This window comes from Lycorma delicatula, chromosome 2 (genome assembly GCF_047948215.1).
Source record: "Lycorma delicatula isolate Av1 chromosome 2, ASM4794821v1, whole genome shotgun sequence".
Lineage (NCBI taxonomy): Eukaryota > Metazoa > Arthropoda > Insecta > Hemiptera > Fulgoridae > Lycorma > Lycorma delicatula.
In genome coordinates, this window is record NC_134456.1 from 83,035,499 (window position 1) to 83,054,490 (window position 18,992).

General features: G+C 27.5%; 1 protein-coding gene across 6 annotated transcripts in view; it reads left to right on the plus strand.

Annotated features, from left to right (window-relative positions):
* Window positions 1-18,992, plus strand: part of LOC142318947 (uncharacterized) — an 848,641-nt gene that overhangs the window by 801,918 nt on the left and 27,731 nt on the right. For 4 of the 6 annotated variants that reach the window (XM_075355629.1, XM_075355634.1, XM_075355631.1 and 1 more), the window contains 4 exons: window positions 5,733-5,908; window positions 12,187-12,411; window positions 16,303-16,430; window positions 18,087-18,268. In XM_075355629.1, coding sequence (XP_075211744.1) covers window positions 5,733-5,908; window positions 12,187-12,411; window positions 16,303-16,430; window positions 18,087-18,268 — 711 coding nt within the window. The remainder of the gene's footprint in view (window positions 1-5,732; window positions 5,909-12,186; window positions 12,412-16,302; window positions 16,431-18,086; window positions 18,269-18,992) is intronic. The other 2 variants (XM_075355630.1, XM_075355633.1) reach the window with 2 other exon arrangements.

Consider the following 18,992-nt stretch of genomic DNA (forward strand, 5'->3'; position numbering starts at 1 on the left):
TTTGCTTATCCAGTTTTCTTTAATCTATTAATTTTTATTACCTTCTTTTACTTTTTATTATCCCGACTATCTGCTGACAATGTAACCTCAAACATTCACTTATACCTGCCGAAACTATAAAACTTCTTTGGTCAATCAAATAAAACCCAATTTTTTTGTACATTTCCATTAATCTTTCCATCATATGCATCATCTTCATTTTCTGCACATCAACTTGATCATTGGCAAAAAATAAATTATAATAAATGTTATCTTTGTCCAGTTCAATTCCTAACCTTTTGCACTTTTGAGACCGCAGCTTCACAGCAAGTAAATTTAAATAAAATAGGGAGCCTACAGCCAGCCTCGAGTCTCCTTTGTTTACTATGAATTTAGCTGGTATATTCTTACCCAACTTAACTCTACGTTTATTATTTTTATAAAAATCTTTGATAGCATAAATATAAACATTTACAATCCCTCTGCCTTTCATGGATTTATAAATGAAGTGGGATGCTGTTATGTGATCCTGAGATCTCCAGATAACATATGACATTCTCCATTGTGCAACAAAAACTTTTCTATCAACAGTTATATAAAAGATATTGTGAATATAAAAATCTTAAAAATAAAAATATAAAAATCTATAAAAGTCTAAAGTAAATCCATATAAAATATATTAGTACTTTATAGTGATAAAAATGTTGATTTTTCAAAATTTTTTCCATTCCCTTAATGGCTAGTGATGGCATGAAGATCTGGGGTAATGTTTCTGATATCAAACTAATCTTCTCGATGCAAAGAGAGCTCTCAGAATGCTTGCAGGACCTCGACCTATAAAACACTGTAAGCCATATTCATAAAATTCAATATCATGACCTTCAGTTCTGTTTAATACTTATCAAAGTTTAGGAAGCATAAACGCATAGATGTACAGCAATTCTACCTGAGGTATCTGAAGTATTATTGTACTGCTAATAAATAATACAGTGGAGGGAATAGTGTATCATAACAGGATGATATAGGCAACATGAAGCCAGTAAGATGGTCCAGTAGTACATTCCCACTCTGAGTATCAGATGAGCTTTCTAAACTCTTACGAGTAGAACGTAATAGATGGATTTAATAGAAATTAAAAGTAAAACACTCCTATCTCTTGACAGAATTTCATGATTACATTACTAAAGTAGTGTCTTTTTTTCTTTTTCAAGTCGAAGATTGTACTTTACTAGCTGTTTCAGAAGTCTTGAATCTTGCATCTTCATGATATGTCCAAAGAATTCTAGTCTCTTATTATGCATGGCATCAATGTTGGGTTCTAACTCTTTGTACAGGACTTTGTCGGGTACGATTCACCGCTGCCTGTCTTTCTGTTACTTTTTATTCTTTCAATTTTCTGTAGTCTGTCTGTCTTCGATTGTTCATTCAGGTGGAAGAGTGTTTCTGCTGTAAAGTAGCTTCTGGTTTTATAACTGTGTTGTAGTTTATTGTTTTTGCGCTTATTGATAGGCATTTTTTTATTGTAAGTGTACCAGGTTAATTTTTGAACTTGGCCTAGATTGTTTCATCTTATTTGGATCAAGGTTTTTTCGTTTTGGTTGTTTGATATTATTTCTCTGAAGTATTTAAATTGAGTTATTATTTTTATTTTATTACCGTGTTATTTTATCTTTTAATTGTGTTTGTTTTTTGAGCATAATTTTTGTCTTATTTGAATGATATTTTAATTTTATTTGCAGTGTTTGACCATCTTTTGAAATGAATCCTTCACTGTCGTGTGTGGTTTTATCATGGACCATGTGCCTTGGCAATTTATTGGTCATGCATGGCTTCTTACACTCCTTCATTCCATGCTTTCCTTGGCTCCCCTTTAAGTTTTCAATTTTTGACTGCCACTTCCAGACCCACTTCAGCAGTCTTCCAAACTCCTCTGTACATAGCCAAATTTTACAGATATCTAATCTATTACTGGAACATAAACTCTCATGAGTTCTTTATTCTTGTTCTTGTCTTATGATTTACCTTCATCAATGTCATTTGCTAGCAGTGTCATGTCATCATGAAAAATTCTCTACTATAAAAGAATTCAGGTTAATTTGAGATATTTTCATGTAAACCACAATTCAAACTTGGTCTTAATTATAAACTAAATAGAAATAATCTGGATACATTTAAGGTTAGTCAAGATAATATTCAAATAGGTATGTATCATTTCACTAATTTTGTGGCTGTCTGATAACATTGTTTTCTGAATTTTAGTGTGATAGCACACACAACAAACTTTTCAACAAATTGGTGACATTTGTTCGTTAAAGAAGAAAATTTCCTGTTTAAAAAGATTTTATTCATTTTCCTGGTTTTTGGCATTTTATTTGTTCTTAATATTCTACCCATATTTCTTACATGAAAAAAAAATTCTTTTGTATTCAGTTACATAATGAAAGTGACAGGTTGTTAAAGTTATTTTCTAAATTGCTATTGGCTCATAATTTGTTAAAAAGTACATGAATATACTTTTAATTGATTTAAATTAACTATTTCACTGTTGTGAATCATTTGTTAAATATTTAATCGATTGTATACAAATATGTATCTTAAATTGTCTTATTGTTGTTTTAATTGATCTCTTAATTATTTAGTTATGTTTTGTTGTATTAAATAAAGGAGTTCATACTGCTTTTGTAGTTTTATCTTTAAATTCTTCAGTTTGTGATAAGAGTAATACAATTACTATAGACTGATAATAAATATGATAATAAATTCTGTTGTTATACTATTATAAACTTTTAACCTAATTTTTAGCATGTTTAAATATATTGTTTCTATATATTCTTGACAGATTGTTTGCAATTTGTGTTGGTTGTTACATAGCAAGATATTTTCTTTAAATATTTTTTCTCATTTATATATACTTTTTGGTGTAAAGGAAATGAAATCAGATTTAAAACACATGTTAACCAGGTATTAGGAACAGTTTTCGGTTGTCATCTCTAATACTCATTTTATTAAATGCACTATTTATTCTGATTAGCATAAATAAACCGTTACCTCTTGACACTGAACTGCACTGTTTTTTTTACTTAAGTAATTACAAGAACGGGTTATTAATTGTGAATTATTGAAAATATAATTTTTTTATCTTCATTTATTAATTAATTGAAACTGTTGTGCTTTTTTTACTTACTATTTACTTCAGTTGTTTTACCTTAATTATGGTGGTAATTGGTTTTACTTTTATCTTTGGTTATTGGTTTTTATTTTTATTTTTTTTAATTGGTTATCTCATTGGATTGTGATATTGGCATGATGTCATAAGCACTCTAAAATTCTAAAATTAAATATAAATCTACGCTTCTTTCTTCCATTAACATTTTTTATGTGTTTGGTGTTAAAATCAGCTAATTCTTCTCATTGGGGTTTCTTGTTTAAATTTCATCCTTATTACATCATTCATAACACAGGTATTTTACTTTTACTTTAGGTATATAACTTCCTTTACTTGTCTTTAAGTGGTAAATCAGTTAAGTTACCTTAATTTTTTTGTAACAAACAATGGAGGAGTTACTGTACAGCATTTTCATGAAGAGTTTGCTTAGTGGTAATTGATTTACTCATTGATCAGATATTCCTACAATGAATATATTTTTTTTTAACATTTCTTACATTACTTCAAAAAAAAATGAAGTTAATAACCAGCATATTGGTATAATTTTCACATTATATGTATAACTTCTTTGTAACAATGTCTTTTTTTAATTTAATTTAAAAAATAATTTTAGCTAGCATTATTGTAATACACCTTGGAAGAAACCTCTTTTTACTTCGTACAAGGAAGTAAAAAGTAATGTGATCATGAAAAATTTCAGTTTTCAGATTTCAACAGAAATATCCATTTTGATCACCCCTGAATCCATTTTGACTAGTTTTGGTGTGACGTATGTATATATCTCGCATAACTCAAAAACTATTAGCCATCCAAAAAATCCAAAACATTTGGATTTTAGATTTTTTCTAGTAATAAGCCCTCATTGACAGCTTTTCAGTGTTATATATATCATAAGTGGTACTTATTTTCATTCGTTCGAGAGTTATAGCCAAATAAAACTTTAATTAATGAAATATTTGGATCTAACAAGGGAAGGCACATCAGTTTGAATCAGACTTCATCTCTTTTCCTTTTTTTAACTTTTTTTTAAATTTAAATGTATTGATTTATTAATAATTAACCTCTGATTGTAAAAAAATTGCAATAAATAATAATTCAATAACAAAAAAATAAAAATAAAACAGGAAAAAATATCAGAAGTTATTAATGAAACAAAATTTTATGTACTTTTCATTTTAAAAAAAATGTGAATGAATACCTAATTTAATAGGCATACAAGGAAGTCATGTGGTGTCCACGTCAGATTTTTCTTAATGCAAAATCACAATCTAAGCTGTACTTACTTGATCTTATCAAAATGATTATTATTCAGACTAAATTTTATAAACGGAAGAAATCATTAATAGCCAATCTGGTGAGTGTAAGGAGTGGAAAACAGTGAACAAATTGTTGGGCCGTAAAACAATTTTGAGTGAAATGTGTTGGGCACGTTGACATAATGGTGCATCAATTGCTCTTGTGTCACTATCAAGCCCTTTGTACAAAATATTTGAAAATGATATTGTGAAGTCAGTTTGGTGGTCCTATACCTTGGGATGAATTCTTGGAGGATAATGGTACAAATGAATGTAATAAGGTCACAATGGGTTATCTTCCAATTAATTTCTTCATCTTTTAAAATAAACTCTTCTCAAAAAATAATGGATTGATTGCTTCATTGTCATGTGGCATATGTTGAGATATTCTACAAGTCTCTGCTGTGCTTTCCTGGGTTTGAAGTCAAATTTTTTGCTCTCCTTGAGTTTGATGCTCTTGCTGAAATTACAAATGTAAAAATGAACACAGTCAATGTATAACAAGCCTATGCGGTACTACTTGGCATACTCTCTCAAGAAGATTACTGCTTGTCTTCTGATGTACACCCATTAACGTGCTGAACTCATATGTCTTTACAACTGGGAATGAGACTTTTTCTCTCATTTTATTTACTACAAAAATGGAAGAATAACTTGTCATTAACATTTGTCTACTTTTAATATTTTATATTTAACTTTGGCATTGTTTATTTTCATCATTTTTGCGCACTTGTAAGAAATTGCTAAAAAAAAATCAACATTGGACGTACTCATGCATAACTTTTGATTGATCTGAGTGTTGTCATATTTATTTTTCATACCAGTATATTTACCCCTATCAGAGGCCTAGAAAAATGTTACTGCACATCCAATAACCTAGATGGGAATCATATACTGTCAGCTGTCATTTTGTCGGTGCATCTCATGTCAACATCATTGTCAATACAGTAATGTCCATTCAGCTACTGCACATTTCGGATAGAGTAAGTTTTAATATTTTGATTTATTAATTTCTTCACAGATATCCAGTGTGTTGCACATTGTCTATTTGGTATCTATTATTGAGTTGATTATTATAAGAATTTTTTTAAAGATTTTTTAATGGAAATTTCCTCCCACATGTGAAATCAAACATAGGATCCCTGTATAGTTGGCCACAATGCAATTTTTCCTTCAGTTGGATACTACAGCTCTATGTCTATATTTCTGTTCTTTTTTTAGTTTTTAATTGAATTTGTAATGTTTCCTGATAAAAATTTTTTTTATGTAAAATTGTTGTAATTTTTTTATAGTGAATTTGGATCAAGTTTTGAACCTCTCGTGTTGTTTGGCTGATTATAAATTACAAGAAGTAGCTCTTGTATCAAACAGAAGTCGACCGTTAGGAGTATCAAGTGTTGATATCATGTCGCTACAGCAAACTGACAATGCTACGTATAATTTTAGTATGTCTAGAAACAACAGATCGGTTAGTGCATAACTTTGTTTTCATTAACTAAGTTAATATTTTATCTTACTTAAGTTACTCAAATAAATATTTTATTTAAATCTTAACATAATTATGCATTATGTAGATCACATTAGGAATGGAAGGGTATTATTTCACAAATAAGAAAAAAGGAACAGCTCCAGCATGGAAGAAGATTAAGGAAAACTGTGGAAAAACTTTGATCGCAACTGCTGTACAAAGTACAAAACTACAAAAATGAGAAAGTCCATATTAATAAGTAAACATAATAGTTTCTTGAAATAATAGTGATGCAAGTATGCAAAAATAATAAATAAAAAAGTCACTATGGAATAAAATAATTATAATTTTAAAAGCATATTATTTACTACATGTTTGAGCACATTTGTTAATTAAGTATAAATTAAACAAGTATCTAAAAAATTCAGGTTTATGTTTGTAGTTTCATATAAACCCATCAGCAGTATAGTATTGTTTCTGTAAAAGAGAAATCTTTTTGCTTGGTTTTAAATAAGTTGGCCAGATCATTTAGATAATTTATAAAAAAATATATACAACAAAATAATAGAACAAAACAAAAATATATATATATATATATATAAAATGTAGATAATTTGGGCCTTTTTCTGTTTTTCCCCCACAATGGTTTTTTTTACGTTACGTATTAGTAATTGCTCGTGCTTAAACATGGGGGCTTTTCCTGTTAGCCTATGCTCACTAACCTTTGCTTGCTAGTCAAAGTTAGCGACGAGTGAAGCGAGCATAGGTTAAGTTTGGTTAGATTATTTTATAATTATAAGCATAATGCTGCTTATATTAGACCCATTAGAGGTATATCTGGAAGACCCATGTTTGAATAAAATCGACGAATAGAAATAAAAAAATAGGTTAGCAAGTGTAGGCTGTTTGGTTAAATTATATTTATAATCTCTCTGCAAATACCTTCAGATGCCCATTGATTTGAAAGAAAAGATTGAAAATAAGTGGCTGTTGGATTCCGAAAAAGAACCCTGACTTTAAATAAAAGCATGTAAAGAAAAGAATAACCATTGTACAGGAGAAACAGAAAAGACTATAAATTTTATCATAAAACCCAGTTTTGGAGTAGAAAAGTTTCAGATAAAACATGGAAACTTTTTGGAATAAAAGGAAATTAAATAAAAGTAAGCATTATATTTACAATAAATATTTTTATATTATAAACAAAAAATAGATAATTTACTGGTATGTGTCAAATGGTACATCATGTTTTATGACTAAAATATAGTTGAAAAATGAATTTAACATAAGTTATGTAGCCTTTACACATATTTTGAAGAAAAATATAAACAAATATATTATTTCCAAAGAATACTTTTCTAGATAATCTTTTCCAAAGAATCTAACCTAGTTGTTAATTTTTTTACCAGACATCCAAATTTGCTGCACTCTTTTGTGAAAAAAAATCACATTTAGATGAGCAGTGTTTGTACTTTTTAAACTCCTTAACCTCCTTAACTCTCACTGTTTTTCTAGTCATTGTAATCTAAGTTTTTGTCTTTGACATATTCTACTTGACAATTAGTGAACAAATATATAATGTAAATATTGTCTGTAAGACTGCTTGCTAAAAACTATACAGTACAACATGAAAAATATAATATTTAATTAAAGAAGTTATTATAATCTATTCGGAAACATGCTATAATACATAAAGAAAAAAAAGAAAAAACACAGCTGAATTATGAAGGCAACTAGCATTTAATAGAGAAAATGTTGTAATGTAGTTTCATGTTTTAATTATGAATTTTTATCTTTTTTTTTTTTGTCTTCAGTCATTTGACTGGTTTTATGCAGCTCTCCAAGATTCCCTATCTAGTGCTAGTCGTTTCATTTCAGTATACCCTCTACATCCTACATCCCTAACAATTTGTTTTACATATTCCAAACGTGGCCTGCCTACACAATTTTTTCCTTCTACCTGTCCTTCCAAAATTAAAGCGACTATTCCAGGATGCCTTAGTATGTGGCCTATAAGTCTGTCTCTTCTTTTAACTATATTTTTCCAAATGCTTCTTTCTTCATCTATTTGCCGCAATACCTCTTCATTTGTCACTTTATCCACCCATCTGATTTTTAACATTCTCCTATAGTACCACATTTCAAAAGCTTCTAATCTTTTCTTCTCAGATACTCTGATTGTCCAAGTTTCACTTCCATATAAAGCGACACTCCAAACATACACTTTCAAAGAATTTTTATCATTGAATTTTAAATTAATTAATATAAATTAAATTTTATGGAAATTGTGTTACAGATGATTAACAGATTTTTTTTTTTACAAAATTAATAGAAAATTTAAACGATTTATAAATACAGTTTAGTATTTCTAAATATATCTAACTTACTCTCCTTGGCTTTGTTAAGGTGCAGTTTGTTTAATTTAATAATTAAGTCTAGTAATAAATCATACAATTTCTAAAACTTAAAATAAATTGTAATATTTATCTAATTTTGCTTGTTCGTAAATAGCAAATGAATTTGGCTTAAATTGCACATTTGTTTGATTTATTTTAACTGCATATTATTTCTTTTGTATTGTAATATGTAATTTTTATTTTAGTTATTATGTTATTTAATCTCTGTTATTATTTTTTGTATAATATTGTTAACAATTGTTCTTTAATGTTATACTCTGTTTACTACTGAAGTAAACTTTTATTTCAATAACCTTATTGTTGATAGCAGTTACTGAAGTATAACTGAATGTCTCTAATGAATGTTGTTTAAAATAATTTGTATTTAAATTATACATCAGAGTTCTGTAACTTGATTTAATTTATTTAGATACTAAAGTTTCCATTATGTTATTACCGCAATTAATTTTTAAATCTTTTCATCCAAACTGTGTTCTTCCTTATTATTGTAGTTGCATCTAAGAATCATATGTAAGCAGTGTTTTCAGATCTAATAATAATAATGTATAAAGCTTATTAAATATACTAATATACCTGTGCACATTGCGTGTGCACACACTCACATACCACACACCAAAAATTATCTATGAACATATCAAAAAGCAACCTTAAAACTTTTAAGCAATATAAACTTACTAATTGATACAAAAAGCTTATTGAATCCATGGATTATCATCAGTTAAGCTAGCAGCAATTACAGCAGATATACTACTTTAAATAAGTCATATTCAAAATGTAACTGCCTATTCATAAGTGTGTTTTGTATACATAAAGTTGTTGCTTGTATTAATAAATACATTTTTTTTTTAAATATTAAATATTTGGAAAATGCAGATGAACAACATATATAATGAGTTGATCAGCAACATTTGAAATATTCTTTCTTTTATTTTCCTATATCGTAAAAGTCTCTTTGTTTAAAGGATTTATTAATTTTACCATTGTTTATTTGTTTGTAATCACTGCAATTAATTCTCTAATTGCCACTACTGTTAAGTTGATCACATGGTGTTATTTTATTATGATTTGAATTTTTTGTTTAACAATAAATTAAATTTTATTTAATTTAAATATTATTTAACAATAATAATTTCATTTGTATTTTAATTAATATAATAATAAGTAACATATTTCCTGTGTTTGTTTCCTGTTTTTTTGTACTTTTTAGATATGTATTTATATTTACATTCTCTATAAAAAATATTCATTATATCCATTTTTGTTTGCTATAAATTTAATTTGTCTTAATTCTTTGCCTAATTTCTAATTTTGATTATAACAACCTTTCTATTTTATGTATGTTCATAGATAATTTAATGCAACATACTTAAACGTGTATGTGTGTGTGTGTGTGTGTGTGTGTGTGTGTGTGTGTGTGTGTGTGTGTGTGTGTGTGTGTATATATATATATACACACACACAGGTGTCCCACAAAGATACTGAGAAACCATATGTTGTAATGGTGAAAATAATGAAAAAAGTTCATATAAACATAAGCCTGAAAACACATTGCTTTTGAGTTATGGCTAACAAAAGATTTTTGGGACCCAAATTAAGGAGTTGCTTGGTGATTTCTTATGTAACTTGAGCTGGGAAGTAGGTGATTTCTTATGTAACTTTAGCTGGGAAGTAGGATAAATTAGGTCCCATAACTGAAACTCCAGTAGCTTTTAAGCAGACATGAAACTCAAAATTCATTGCCGAAAAACAAGTTTTTTTAAGGCTTATAGTAGAATAACTTTGTTAAATGACTAATGAATGTGAAAAATTTAGTAAAAAAACTTGTAGAGAATTTAATTCTGAGAAAATTAATGTAAATACATCCAATAAAAAGTAAATAAAAACTTATAAAAATGTGTTTATTATTGAAGCAAAATAAACAGTAAATCCTGTACCTAATAAACATTATTCTTAATATAGCAAAACAAAAAAATAGAATACATGAAATGATGTGGTAACAGAATAACAAACTTTAGTTACAATAATTGTTTGAAATTCCCCCCTTCACAATGTACACAGCACTCTGCCCAATGAAAAATATTTCCGTTGGCTTTCCATATCATCAGTATCGTTTTGTATAAATTCAATTGCATTTTGTATTTTAATGAGCGATTCTTCTTTAGTATTTACTTTTATGTTGGTATACTATTGTTTTCATATGGTTCCAAATAAAGTGTTCTAGTGACATTTAGTCAGGTGATCGTCGTGGCCAATCCATTGGTCCACCACATCCGGTCTAGTTGAAGAAATTAACATTCAAGTGATTTTGTAGCTACTAAAGAAAAATGTGACATTGCACCATCATGCTGGAAAATCATTTGCTATGTAGTTTGTAAAGATACTAAGAAAAAATAAATAAAAAGGTATAAATATAAGGTGTTAAGAAAAGTAAATCTAGTGTGTAAAGGGTGTAACCCACTGGGTTGGTCTAGTGGTATATGTCTTCTCAAATCAGCTGATTTTGAAGTCAAAAGTTTCAGCATTCAAGTCCTAGTAAAGTCAGTTATTTTTATACAGATTTGAATACTAGATTGTGGATACCGGTGTTCTTTGGTGGTTGGGTTTCAATTAACCACACATCTCAGGAATGGTCGACCTGAGACTGTACAAGACTACACTTCATTTACACTCATACATATCATACTCACTCATCCTCTGAAGTATTATCTAAATTGTAATTCCCACAGGCTAAACAGGAAAAAGAAAGAAACAAATGATCACAGATTTTTGTCATAAATCTTGCCACACTGAACATTAATGTGAAATCTATGTTTGAAACTAGTTTCCACAGTACCATATTTGGATTGTCTTCATAAATATGTTTATGAAGACATAAATTAACGGGGTGTTTTTTTAATGAATATTTATTAGGTACAGAAAAAATAATAAGATTTTCTATTTTTTATTTGTTATGCTTTAATAAAAAATTGATTTTAAATGTTTTTTTTTTACTTTTTATTGGCTATATTTACATAATTTTCTGAGAATTAAAGGTTACAATTATACAAGTTTTGTTACTAAATTTTTCAAATTTATTAGTCATTTAACAAAGCTATTGAACAACAAACCTAAAAGAAACTTGTTTTTGACACTGAATTTTGTGATTTAATGTCTGATATCTTAAAAATTACTGAAGTTACAGTTGTGGGACTTTTTTTCTATTTACCAGCTCATATTACATAAGAAACCATCAACTTTACTTGTTAATTTGGGTTCTAAAAATTACAATAGGGCTCTTTTTATTAGAGGAGCTGAAATACAGGTGAAACGTTTTGGTAACCATTACCTGAAAGCAAAACGTTTATATAACATAACTAGCATTAACTATATAACATAACATAACGTTTAAAACATAACTATATTTATATGAAATGTTCATTATTTTCACCAGTAGAACATGCTGAAAGTTTCTTTGTTTCTTCATGGGACACTATATATGTCTATATATACACTTACATATTTTGATGTAATACGATATATTGGCATGGATATCTGCAGTGTAGTATGTATAGAAATGCATAATAACTAATATAAATATATTTAATGTTGAGTCCACAATCAATATCTTTGTAAAATATTTTTATACAAACCAGATTGTAAGTTCTTTTTTGTTACGAAACATAGTATCATTCTATATATATTTTCTAATTAGTAAGTAGTTGAATGTAAATGGTGAATGAATACATATATTAATGCTTTATTTTCTCATTTTGTGTTTGCTAATTAACTTATCTTAATTATAGTTTTGCATGAATATAATTATTTTACTATCATTTATCTCTTTATTTAATTATGGAACTTAACAGATAATTTATGTTGCAGTGTGAAGGCAGTATGAGCAGTGGCAGTCTTGGAGGTCGCAGTTTATCTCCCACTAGATCTGATGGCTCATCTGCATCTCCCCCACCTGTTGTTCCACCTAATCGACCCATTCGAAAACGCAGGCCTGCACCAAAACCCCCTGTTGCTGCTAACAACAACAATAATAATAATAACAATAATATTAACAACAATAACAATAATAACACCATTGATAACAATTCTAGTGTACGTTTCGATACTATATTTTCTATTATTTTACTGCATTCATTAATAAATAATTTATAGATGTATGAGAAAGTATGGATGTGTGTTTTAATAGTGTTTATATAATTCATCTTTAAAATTATTTTAGTAATTATAACAATTTATTTAACAAAGAAACTATGATTTTTTAAAATAAGTTGTAAAATATTTATTGTTAGCTAATAGCATAGTATATTAAATATGTGCTGTCATTAAACAGGACTACACAATGTAAAACTATCAATATGCTTGAAAAAAATGAGGTAGATTTATGTACATTATTTTCATACCTGTTGGTGGAATTGATCATATAAAAAAATCATTCTTCATATTATTTTTTAATTAGAGATAAGGATCTTGTTTTTATGTAATTTTTATTATTTCAATATTTTAATTGGGATTTACTATTAAAATCAGTTGAGTAAAATGTGAACTCATATTTTGATAAAAAAACTATACTTAAACAGACCTCATTTTAAGGATCATATGAATTCAAAAATGTTTTAAGTAATAATAATAATACAAATGTCTTCATTCTTATTTTTATGTGTTTAGAATGTTTTTCATTGCTGATTTTATAAGATTTGAAGTGATAATTTACAAAGCTAGCAATCGCTCTACAATATTTTTTTTTTAATACATACAAAATTTGTTGCAGAAATTGTTACTAAAAATAATTGTGTGTTCCGTAACTCAGTATAAACCTCAATCACCTGATAAGTGTAATGAGTTCCTGTAAAAAATATATATTATTGTATGGCAGGGGAATAAATTGTTGAATTTATTTAATTAAAAGTTATTGCAACCACTTTTGAGAAAAAACTTTTTCTGGAATTTTTGCTTTGATTTTAACCCACAAATTAGTCATAAACTTAACATTTACAGCATAAATAAAAACCCTTCTTTTGGTTATTTGTAAAATGATTGAACTAAATTGAACCAATGGTTTAAATAAATCAGCACTTCATTTAGATTAATACACAAAAATTAAAACATATCAGGAATGGAAGGTTTACTATTTAAGAAAAAACTTCTTCAGCATTTGTCTGGAAGATTCAAGGGAAACAAAGGGAAAACCTTTCAGAGCAGCATAGAAAGTACAAAATTATAAATAAAAAAATTAGTGGTTAGGCAATCCACATTAATAAATAAATAAATAAAGTGATGCAGTTATATAAATGTAATAAATAGATTAATAAGTTTGGTTTACATTAAAATAATTATAATTTTAACTCTTTAAATACTGTAAATATCTTATTACATGTTAAACAAATACCCAAAACTTGTTATAATCTTTTCAAGCTTCTTAAAAAAAATTTATATTGAAATATATGTCAGTAAAATAAATATTTAATGACAAAAGATTAATTTTTTAGATACTGTTAAGAAAGAGTATGGTTTATCCAGTTGCAAAAAAAATCAATCTGGTTGTTCCTAAAAAACATTTAATTACATGTGCAGTCTCAAAAGTGCAGGCACAAGATTCAAATTAAAAAAAAAAAAAAAACAATTTTTTAGGAATAAGAACTATCAAAATATCTCAATTTTTTTTAAATGATTTCTCAAAGCCAAATTTTGATACAACCAAAACTCAGATTTTTTTCTTTTTATGAAAGTAATTTAATTTTTCTGAATAATATGTTGGATTGCAGCAAGTTTAAAAAATTAAACACTTAAGGTTTTCACTAAAAAGTAATTTATGTATGAGATTATTTTACGAAAAAAAAAAATGGCAGTCAGATTAAAACTGGGTTTAAATGTGTTGTTAGGTGGTATTGGAATTTATTTTCTAAAAAAAAATTTTGAATTTAGTAATTAATGTACTTGATGGTTATTATTCCAGGGATATATATTAAAAAATAAAAGTAATATTTTAGTTCATAGTTAGCAGCTCTCTTTTCTGTGGTTGTTGAAAGTAATAATAATTAAAAAGGCAAAGGTTATATTACATGTTAATAATAAAAGTACATTTATTATCAGCTATTAAAAAATATAAATGTATTAAACTGTTAAATATCAAAATATAAAAAGTTTATTTATTGCAAGTATCAATTAATTTTCTTGTGCATTGCTGTCTATTTTATTAATTGTTAGTAACATAACAATAAACTACAAATTGCTACTGTTTTTATTACTTTTACATTAACATTCTTAATAAGTGCGCTTACCTAAATAATAAACTTACCAAAATTATGAAATATTTTAGTCTTTTTTTATGAGAATAATTTTCTTGATACCATGAAATATCGGGTGTCTGGAAAATAACTCAGCAGGTTTAAATTAAATTTACTTTACCATATTTAGAATTAAAAACATCAAAGGTTTATGTTTTATTACATGAAAGTGCAAAGTCTAAAGTTTTTTTTCCTATTAATTTTAACTCAATATGAAAACATTTTACAGCCCTGCAGATATCAAACTGATATTCCACCTCATTTCTTACTTTGGTGAGCAAATCTGCAGGAATCGCTTTCATGGTTGCTGTATTCTTTGGCGTTTCAATCAATTGTGAACAACATATGGGCAGTGCTTGTGGACTGTTTAGTGATGACTCATTACAGACTTAATGTTTTGGGCTTTATTGGAAAGACAGTCTAATTCTTTTTGTGTTTTAGCCCTAATTGATGAGTGTCCTTTCAAAACACTTCAAGTTTCCAAAAACTGTTCTCACCACTTACATATGGTTTTGTCACTTCGAGAATGTCTGTGATAGTCTTGTGTATAATTTCTTTGTGTGACAGTCACTAACATTATTTTGCAAACCTGTTCATGCACTGCTTTTATAGTGGCGATGTCATGAAGCCTGAACTCAAACAGCTTCGCCTATGCAACAGTCTTAAAATAGCTGCTATCTGACTGAGAGTGTGTAAATTAAAACTTAATTGTTGTCACTTCAGAATTATACGTAAAACATTATTAAGAGGTGTAAAATAAAAACTTTACTTTTTCTTAAAACACCGGTGTTCTCGTTCAGACACTCAAGTTCATGGCTTATTAGATCACGTTAAAATTACGTATAAGATTAAAATAGTTAATTTTTAATATAATTTTACACTATATAATCTTTGTATTAATTTTCAGAACATTATATAATTCTCTCAAATAGGGAAAAAGTTTGATTCCCAAAGAGGTAGCATTGCTATTTGTTTTAAAATGCTGAATATAGAACAAGCAATAGGCGTTATTGTAACTGCTCAAAGTTTACAGTAATGTTATATTATGAAAAGAGTGTTGTAACTACAATTACTAAAGAAACATTTTCTCTGTTTACTGCTTGTATTATGGCCATACAAAATTATTTTCATTATACATTAAGAAGACCTAATGAAATTGAAGATATCTCATAACAAGTTCTAAAAATGTGAAGTTAGATGCATTTAATCCAAATAAAATGGTCATGATTTTTTATTAAGTAAAAACTTTTACCTACTGCTTCATTTTATCAATCTGCTTTATGTTAACTGATTTCGCTTACTGTTTTGGAATCTACATTAGTTTTTTAACTTTACACTTGAGTGATGTGAATCTTTGTGCTTTGATAAAGGCTTAATTAACAGTATTACAGCATATATTTCTATATATTTAAAATAATTTATGAATTCACCAGTAAAAGTAAAGAAAAAATGAATCATTTTTATTGTGCTATATTAAAACTTAACACTTTGTTACTTTTCTTAATCTGTTCTTTTAGAAAAGGTTTTTGTTTAGATTTGAATTCTAATTAAAAGTAAAGATTAAAAAGCAGTCTTTCAATTAAAGTTTTTTTATTTGATAATATTTTTATTTTTTATTTCTTTTTGCAGAAATTTTAGTAATTATTGTAGTAAAATATAATTCATAATATTATAAGAAAGTGGTATGTATATGTTACAGAAGTGTGAACAGCAACAATCATCAAGCCAAGGTTCTCAAGCTACAGTCATTTGTCATTCCAGAAATAGCTCAGATAGTAGTGGTTATCATGAAGCATCAGTGCTTAGTGAAAGTCCTGAGAGCAACAGGTTTGTTTGTTATATAATTTTTTTTGATTTAGCATTAAAAAACCTAATGGTAACAGCTCCATTGGATCAACTGTTAACTTAATCATTAGATTAAACTCTTTGGATCTAGATTATTAAACCCGACTTTAGCATTTAACCTGTTTCAGATTTTTTGTTTTTTAAATGCTTAGAATAGATGTTCCTTTAAAAGTTTCAAGTATGTTTAACCTGTAATTACTTTCAACTTCCTTCATTCAGTTCTTGCCTCAATTACCAGAAGAAATTTCTTTTATTGTTTCCTATCTTTGCAATCTATTCATCAATTTCTTATTTCAGTTGTATGTGCACTTCTTGTTTTCCCCCCTAATCACTGTCTGTTCTTCACTTCTTTGTTGCCTAATTCATGAATAGGAGGTTGGCACTACATACCCAGCTCTAACCATTCAGTTTAATTTACCTACAGTCTTCACTTTAAACTCATCACACGGTTTGTTTATCTTGATGATGTTTACATTCATTTTTCATCTTAGCAAATAGAAACAGCTATTCAGAAGTACTGTCATTTGAATTTTTGATACAGTCTTTTAATTTCCCAGCTAATTCTCTGTCAACTATTGTGGATATCAAGACTATTATAAAACAACTTCTTTTCAAAATTTGATTGTTCTTTCTTCGATTCTATTTTCACTTCTTCCTTATTATACCATTAATCTCAAATTTTTCCATGTGTAAAGTTGTTCAGGTAATTAGCACTAGTCTTCCCGTGTGAGAAGTTGATAGTTCATGGCCGACCAAACTTGTTAAATGTTAATAGTTCCTTGATACTGTGCCTAATCACCAATTTGTGGGTTGGGTTTTATAACATAACTTTACTGGCTTGGGAGAATCCATGGATGTAACCATCTACAGGTACATTCATTATACAAATAATGGATGCAGTTGCCTATTGACCTCAAATCAAAAAAGCTGCGCTAGATATCTGATATCTGGAGACTTCTAAATATCTTAAATCAATTAATCAGTGTTGTTTAAAACCCAATTTTAACCGTACATCTTATATTATATTTTCTTACTTGTAAAAAAGATTAGTATATAATTTTCAGTTGTTTTGTCAACTGTGTTATTGTAATTATATATATATATATATATATATAGAGAGAGAGAGAGAGAGAGAGAGAGAGAGAGAGATAGAGAGTGAGAGTTGTAGATGAAAAGTTAAATACACTTTCCAATCAAATGCACTTATATTGTAATATTTAAGATACATACTTTCAACTCATAAAATTATTTTTATATGTCTTACACTTAATTATCTTTGTTATATTTATTTCCATATCTGACACTTGAGACAGTTCAGTATAGTAATTTTCTTATATTTCATTCTTTATAATCATTTATTAAGTATAAGGTCAGCATTTGTGTTTATTCCTTCCCTTGAGTTTCTTTATCTTAAAAATTATTGAAAACTATTAAATGAAAAACTGTAAGTTAGTTAATAAATGTATATTAGTCTTAAAATAATTTAATCTTCTGTTGGAAGTAAGATGCTTACTTAAATGATATAGTATCTTAAATTAGTTTATAAAATATACAGAAAATCCTCAAATTTAGGTATACAATACAAAGTATCTTCAAAACATTAGATATTTATGTCATGAAATGTAATTTTTTTTACAGCTTGCCAGATTCATTACCTAGAAGAAGTAAGCTACCCAGTGCTAATGTAGCGGAGCCTACGTCTGCGAAAGTTGCTAGTAATTTATCACGATCACTTTCAAACCTTAATGCAGTTGAAAATAATGCTGTTCCAAGTATGAAGTCGCACAGTATTTCATCAACTTCTCTTGTTTCTATTACTGGTATGTATTTTATGTACTTTTTTCTATTGTAGATTGGTGTAGATTAAATCATATTATTTTATGAATTATGAAAATTTAAAACCGGTTGTTTCCTTCTGGTTGGTTAACATATGCCATTTATCATCGATTATGTTTTACCAAGTTGCTGGATTTATTACTGCTTGTGTGTTCTAAAATCTGTTTTGTATGCTTTAAATAAGAATATTTTATATTATTTATTCATCAATGTGTTAAAAATAACACATTTATAGGTCATAAACCATTGTTTTTTAAAACCAAAATTTTTAAGGTGAATTCCTTATCAGGTTAATCATTTTTTTTTTGGATTGCTGAACTCACAAGATGGCAGAACACTCATCTTGTGGAACATCTGAAAAATTTAAAAATATTAATTTTTTAGCTTTCAACTAAAGTTACTGTTTATAATAGTAGTTGTTCATTACAGTTCCTTGTTCATTTCTAGTAGTTATTTTAATTCTGTATTTGATTTTTGTTGTACTTTTCTAAAATGTTGTACCTTTATTTTCTTGACCTTAATAATTTCTGGCATTTATTTTTAAAAATATTTAGATTGTGTCAAATTTAAGATAGGTATAAAAACACAAACTAAATATACAACTTAAACAAATATTTTAAAGCTGTGATATTTGTTTTCTTAATTTACATTACATGGTTTTATAATTAGTCTGAAATTACATGAAAGATTAAAAAATAATTGACTGGA